Here is a 7,656-nt window from a genome sequence, read left to right on the forward strand (position 1 = left end):
CCTTTCCCTCTCTCGCTTGTTTGTAACCCCTACTACAAACTTTCAGTGTTAGTAACACGAGCAGCGCGTGACAAGCTAGACGTAGGGACTTTCTGCCCAAACCAGTATAAACTGCATGTCATCTAAGCACACCATTTGAGCTAGATGCATAATAATAGAAATTTACTCATCGGTGGTAACTCAAAACATCGATAGTTGGGAAGGGGTTTTTTTGCGCGTCTCGACATCCACACTAGGCCTTGGATGGCTATTCATGGCGTTAGCTGGGTCCTAGGCGCGCACGAGCACTTTGGGAACCTAGACTTCATCGTCATGGTGGAGGGAGGGTTGGTGTAGGCTCCCACTGCTGTCCAACCTCTCCACTTCACTGGCCTCGACATGGTCACCGAGGCTTTGAGGAGCCATAGCTGCACGCACTAGAGGCCTGCACCCGTAGGAGTGACCAGCTCCTCGACTTTGATTACGAGAGGCTAGAGCGCCAGCTCATCACCTTCCTAGGACCTCGATCGGCCTAAGAGCACTTGCGCAACCTCACCTTCTCATTCACTAACATCATGACACTGCTAGCCAGAGGAGAGCCACTCTCCCCAGAATACCTCATCCAAAGCACCCCAACAACGCTCCCATCCGGTATCCGCAACATCGCAGAGACCGTTGGCCACCCTGTGGCGCAACGCATGCCTCCATGCCCCACGAACGATGAGTTCATGGGGATAACCGAATATGTCGTGGAATTTTTTCCACGACCTCCTCGCGGGAGAATTAGGGTCGCCCTCCGACTCTAACTCCAGTAGGGGGAGCCATCATCCTTCTCGTGAATGTTTCATGGCAGGTACCCCCAAAGGACGTGTTGAAAGCATCCACGAGGGAGAGGCTACCCCAACGAATGACCTCAACAACGAGGTCGAGAGGGATGCAGGGCCCCCACCTCGCCTACGGGTGGAGCAACTGAAGGCCCGGCACCAAGAACTCAAGGAAGCATGACTCCAGCTCGAGTAGGAACACACGAAGCTCGAGCAAGAGATCGAGCGCCATGGAGATGGTAGGCATGCGTGCACCGTGGCCCGCGACGTGAACCGAAGGATCATCGAGGACGATGAAGCCCTCCCACACTTCACTCGGGCGAGCCAGAACATCACTGCTACGGTAGCCTTGCTCTAGGCCTTCCAAGGCCCATGACGCCCGAGGATCATCGGGCCCATCACGAGATTCACACGCAACTTGAGTGTACGCGGCGCAACAGGCTAAGAGCTCGCTGTCCCGATGACACGAGCTCGACGCCAGCCAGTGCATGCCTTTAGAGCGACCCAACATGGACGTATCAGCCCACCAGGCACAGCAAGGTGGCAGGCCACGCACCATGGTCCTGGTACATGAGCGTCTCGGCCACAACCATGACACACGTGACACCCTTGATGCCCGCAGGCGTGCCCAGGGCGATGCGAGGGAGGGGGTAGTCGTGGCTACCACCCTCATCATGGCAGACGCTACAATAGCAGTGACGATGGAAGCTCAAGCCCTAACTTGCCAGGACCTCAGGCCTTTGGCCAACACATCCTCAACGTCACCTTTCCACAGCGATACCGACCACCGACCAACATCCTGAAATACTCTAGGGAAATGAACTTTGGACTGTGGCTTAAGGATTATTGGCTTGCTTGCCAAGCCGGTGGAGTGGATAATGACGATTTCATTATCCGCAACCTTCCATTATTCCTGGCCGATTTGGTATGAACGTGGTTGGAACACCTTCCGCCCAACAGAATCCAAAGTTGGGCGAACCTAAAAGAGATCTTCGTGGGAAACTTCTAGGGCACATATGTGTGTCCTGGGAACTCATGGGATCTCAAAAACTGCCGATAGAAGGCCGAGGAAACTCTTCATGGGTATATCCAGCGCTTCTCCCAGCAGTGCAACGAGATGCCTAATGTCGCCAATGCCAACATCATAGGAGCCTTCCTATCTGGGTCAACCTATGAGTCCTTGGTTCACAAGCTAGGACGTAAGGGCCTAGAACCACCAAGGAGCTCCTCGACATTGGCACCAGCCACGCCTCGGGCGAGGAGGCGGTCGGAGTGATCTTTGACCATCTCAAGGGCAAGGCAAAGCAGGACAAGGACGCTGGCAAAGGCACCTCCAACCGTCCAAGCAAGATGAAGAACAAGCAGTGGCACGAGGGCTCGCTCATGGTCGCCACCGACCGTAATGGGGGTCGAAAGCCCATCGAGGGCACCCCGAACCACTTTGAGAAGCTGCTCGAAGGACCATGTCTGAACCATGCTTTCCCTATGAAGCATCTATACAAGGACTACAGTCTCATAAAGCGGTTCTTGTCTAGAGGCTCCAAAAAGGGGGAGCATAGGAAGGACCCTAGGCCATCCGTGGATGACACCGAGGGGAAGGACGATGGCTTTTTGACGCTGGATGGCTGCCTCATGATCTTTAGAGGGTCGGTGGTCTATGACTCCAAGTGCCATGAGGTCTATACGGCCGAGCCAGCCACGCCTACCTTCCTCCGATAGTCGAAGTCCGCCATAACCTTTGATCGAACCGACCACCCGGAGAGTGTCCCACAACTAGGGAGATATCCGCTCGTGGTTGACCCAATCATCGGCATGAAGCGGCTAACCAAGGTACTGATGGATGGAGGCAATGGCCTCAACATCATGTATGACAAAATGCTTGACGTCGTGGGCATCGATCGATCATGCATCCGACCGACCGGAGTGCCTTTCCACGGCATCGTGCCTAGAAAGCAGGCCATGCCACTTAGGTAGATCAATCTACCTATCACCTTTGGGGATCTGACTAATTATTGGACGGAGATCCTTACCTTCGAGGTGGTCAGGTTCCACGGAACCTACCATGCCATCCTAGGACATCCATATTACATAAAGTTTATGGCTGTCCCCAACTACACCTATCTGAAGCTGAAAATGCTAGGATCATGCGTGGTCATCACCATCAGCACCTCCTTCCAGCACTCCTATGAGTGTGAGGTCGAGTGCTGCAAACAAGCCATGGCAATCGTCACCTCCAAGGAGCTTGCGACCATCAGGAAGGAGGTCGCCAAAGAAGCACCCGACCCCAAGCGGTCGGCTAGGTCTTTTGAGCCTGTAGAGGGCACCAAGGAGGTCCTCATAGACCCCAGCGGCTCCAAAGGAAAAGTGATGCGCATTGGCACCATGATTTCCTCCAAATAGGAAAGCGCGCTCATCAACTTCCTCCACGCTAATAGAGACATCTTTGTGTAGGAACCCTCAGACAAGTCATAGCCGACCTAGAGCAGACCTTCATGAAACTTCGAGCAAACAACATTAAGCTCAACCCCGAGAAGTGCATTTTTGGAGTCCTAAGGGTATGATGCTGGGTTTTATCATCTCTGAGCGTGGCATCGAAGCCAACCCAGAGAAGATCTTGGCCATCACGAGGATGGGCCTGATTTAGAACATAAAGGGGGTACAACGAGTTATAGGGTGCCTCGCCGCGCTTAGCCGCTTTATCTCATGCCTCGGCGAATGAGGTCTCCCCCTCTATTGGCTCGTGAAGAAGGTCAACCGTTTCAAATGGACGCTTGAGGCCTAGGAGGCACTTGACACGGTCAAGCAGCTTCTGATGAAGGCCCCAATCCTGGTCCCTCCGACCAATTTGGAACCGCTTCTGCTCTACATTACGACCACCATGCAAGTGGTCAGCGTCATCCTGGTGGTGGAGCGAGAAGAAGAGGGACATGCCCTCAAAGTGCAACGTCCTGTGTACTTCATTAGCGAGGTATTGTACAATTCTAAGACTTGCTACCCTAAAATCCAAAAACTCCTGTATGCCATTCTCATCGCCAAGAAGAAGTTACGTCACTACTTCGAGTCGCATCCAGTGACAGTCGTGACATCCTTCCCTCTCAGTGAGGTCGTCCAGAATCAGGATGCCACAAGAAGAATTGCGAAGTGGGCACTCAAGCTGATGGGTCAAGGCATTTCGTATGCCCCTCGGATGGCCATCAACTCCCAAGCGCTGGCTGATTTCATTGCAGAGTGGACCGAAGTACAAATACCGCCAGCAACCGTCAACCAAGAGTACTGGACAATGTACTTCAATGGATCACTGATGAAGAAAGGCGCTGGCGTGGGGTTGGTCTTCGTTTCGCCCCTCAGGGTATGCATGAGGTACATGGTTTGCATCCTTTTCCCCTCCTCCAACAATGTGGCTGAGTATAAGGAACTCGTCAATGGCCTATGCATCATCATTGAGTTGGGTATCTGATGGCTTGATGTCTAGGGTGACTCCTAGCTAGTCATCGACCAAGTCATAAAGGAATCAAGCTACCATAATGCCAAGATGGCTACATATTGCTAAGGGGTTCGCCAGCTAGAGGACAAGTTCGACGGTCTTGAGCTCAACCACATCCTAAGGCGTCTCAACGAGGCGGCTGACACGCTGGCGAAAACAGGGTCCGGCCAAGAGCCTGTGCCGATGGGCATCTTCGTCAGCAATTAGTACAAGGCCTCGGTCCGCTATGAGGTGTCAGAACATGCCAGTGATGGGCCACCTATCCTGGGCTCAAGGGCTAACCAGTTGTTGGCTCCATCCGACCCTGAAGTCATGGAGCTTGATGAGGATCTAGTGATAGAGCTCGACCCTCTGGCCAATTAGAGGATGCCTTACCTCGACTACCTCCTCCGTGAGGCACTGCTAATGAACAAAATAGAGGCTTGGTGGCTAGCACGTTGTGCCAAGTCCTTTGTCCTTATTGAGGGTGAGCTCTATAGGTGAAGCCACATTGGGATCCTGCAGCGCCGCATCCCCAACGAACAAGGGAAGTGGTTGCTGAGCGACATCCACGGTGGGGTCTGTGGTCACCATGCCATGCCTAGAACCCTAGTCAGAAACACGTTCTAGCAAGGCTTCTACTAGCTGACCATGGTAGCCAACGCTGAACATATCGTGCGCACCTGCGAAGGGTGTCAATACTACGCTCGGCAGACCCACCTACTGGCCTAAGCACTCCAAACGATCCCCATCACGTGGTCGTTCATGGTCTGGTGGCTCGATCTGGTCGGACCTCTCAAGAGGGTGCCCGAGGGCTATACACACTTGCTTGGCACCATAGACAAGTTTACAAAGTGGATAGAGGCTCGACCAATCTCTGCGATCAAGTCTGAGCAAGGTGTGTTGTTCTTCCTTGACATCATCCATCGCTTTGGGGCCCCAAACTCCATCACCATGAACAATGTCACGCAGTTCACCAGAAAAAAAAAGTTCCTCCAATTCTACGACGAATACCACATCCACATCGATTGGGCCACCGTGGCGCACCACCGCACGAACGGGCAGATCGAGCGCTCAAACAGCATGATCCTACAAGGCCTCAAGCCTAGGATCTTCCATTGGTTGAACAAGTTTGGTGGATGATGGGTTGTGGAGCTTACTACAGTGCTCTAGAGCCTAAGGATGAACCTAAGCCGAGCCACTAGCTACACACCATTCTTCATAGTCTACGGTTCTAAGGCTATCCTCCCGACCAACCACGATTATGGAGCGCCGAGGGTCAGGGCGTACAATGAATAGGGAGCCGAGGCGTCCCTCGAGGATGCCATGGACCAGCTAGATGAAGCACGCGACATTGCCCTCCGCTGCTCGGCCAAGTACCAGCAAGCATTACGCCGGTACCACAACAGTCGAGTGTGGGGTCAGGCATTTAACATCGAGGACCTGGTGCTCCGCCTCGTCTAGAGCAACAAGAACCACCACAAGCTCTCTCCACCATGGGAGGGACCATACATCATCATGGAGGTGCTCTGACCTAGAACCTACAAGCTCAAGACCATCGACGGTGAAGTCTTCCTCAATGCCTGGAACATCGAACAACTACGTTGATTTTACCCTTAATATGCGCACACTTTCTCTTATTAGTTTTGCTACCAACTCCCCGATCTTTAGTGACACTCGACCTTAGGAACGATAGGGGTGGGGCCTCACTCAGGGGCTGATATGAGCATATCTATCCGGTGGACATTCTTTACGCCCGACCCTTTCTCACGTTAAGACCCAGAAGTAAGGGTTGCAGAAACAGAAGCTGAGTAAAACTGGTCGACCTGCAAGAAACCTACTCCCCAGCGGCTATGGTATTTTTGCTCACCAGTGTAATTAGAGTTTTTTCTGCACCCTGAGCTTTCTAACCTTAACTACAGAAAGAGTCGGTACGCGTCTAAGAGTATATCCACCCGGTAGACATTCTCTATGCCCGACCCTTTCTCACGTTAAGACCTAGAAGCAAGGGTTGCGAAACAGACGCTGAGTAAAACTGATCGAACTACAAGAAACCTATGTCCTAGCGGCTATGACATTTTTGCTCACCAGCATGATCAAAGTTTGCTCACCCGCACCCCGGGCTTTATAGCCTTAACAAACAGAAAGGGTCGGAATGCATTAACTTTTTTATACAAAAAGGGGAGAAGGGCTAAAAATATGTTTGGCCATAATGAAATTTAAGAGCTTCTTCACTTGTTACGAGTTCGCCGCTTGGCTTATCTGCCTAACTAAATTTTTGGGAGGATGATCTCATCATCTAGCTCCGCAGGAAAGTCCTGTGCCAGTGGGTCACCTAGGTCGGTCAGATAGCTTGGGCCACTATTGAGAGACGGGCAAGGAGCAATAGGATGTCCCATGTGGGTTATGCTGACCCCGTCACAAACGACGGACCCGGATTCCACTCACACATATCTAGTAAGAGCTCCCCGAACCCGTCACTTGAGCCATCAAGGTAAGTCCTATGCCAGCGGGTAACCCAAGTTGATCGAACGGCTCGGGCTGCTACTGTAACACCCTAGGTGTTAAGCATGCATTTGGCATTGGCATTGTATGAGCATAAGCATCATTCATTCATATATGAGCATAAGCATATGAAGTGTCATCTCAATCACCTTACTTTTGTTACATGTGATGATAGCTATGTGCATGTATATGCTTGCCATGGTCAGCTTCTGTAATTTCCAATCAACTTTTATTAAGGGTGCACGCAGGAGGTGTTTTTGTAACCTTAGAACCATTTCATACATTGGTCACACACAACGGCAAGCATATACATGCATATAGCTATCATCACATGTAACAAAAGTAGGGTGATTGAGATGACACTTCATATGCTTATGCTCATATATGAATGAATGATGCTAATGCCAAATGCATGCTTAACACCTAGGGTGTTACAGCCCCTCCCCTTATAGAAATCTTGCCCTGAGATTCGAAAGACCTACCATTTTTATAAAAGGAGGGATAAACCTCACGTAAATAATCTTCCCTTTCCCACATAGCATCTTGCTCACTATGATTATTCCACATCACTTTGTGAAACTTGATCACACGGTTTCGAGTTACTCTATCCTTGCTATCTGTAATTTGCACCGGCTTCTCTTCGTAAGCTAGATCTGATTCTAACTTGATATCTCTAACCTCCACTCTTTCTTCTGGAACACGTAAACATTTCTTTAATTGGGATACATGAAAACGTTGAAGATAGCCCTCATTTCTAGAGGTAACTGGATCTTGTAGGCTACTCTTTTGCTTTTCTCAATGATTGGATATGGACCTACATATCTGGGTGCAAGCTTTCTTTTTACCCCAAACCATTGTACCCTTTTCATTGGTGACACTTTCAGG

At 51.0% G+C, this 7,656-nt stretch overlaps 1 protein-coding gene across 1 annotated transcript; it reads left to right on the forward strand.

Annotated features, from left to right (window-relative positions):
- Positions 1 to 2,900: 2,900 nt before the first annotated feature.
- On the forward strand, positions 2,901 to 3,203 carry LOC136455502 (uncharacterized). The gene has a single exon (XM_066455503.1). It carries the CDS (start codon positions 2,901 to 2,903, stop codon positions 3,201 to 3,203), a length of 303 nt encoding a protein of 100 aa, XP_066311600.1.
- Positions 3,204 to 7,656: the final 4,453 nt, after the last annotated feature.

Source organism: Miscanthus floridulus, chromosome 5, assembly GCF_019320115.1.
Source record: "Miscanthus floridulus cultivar M001 chromosome 5, ASM1932011v1, whole genome shotgun sequence".
NCBI classification, from domain to species: domain Eukaryota; kingdom Viridiplantae; phylum Streptophyta; class Magnoliopsida; order Poales; family Poaceae; genus Miscanthus; species Miscanthus floridulus.

What these genes read in the sequence shown, in the direction of transcription:
- LOC136455502 (XM_066455503.1), top strand. Translation starts at nt 2,901, where the DNA reads ATGGCTGTCCCCAACTACACCTATCTGAAGCTGAAAATGCTAGGATCA.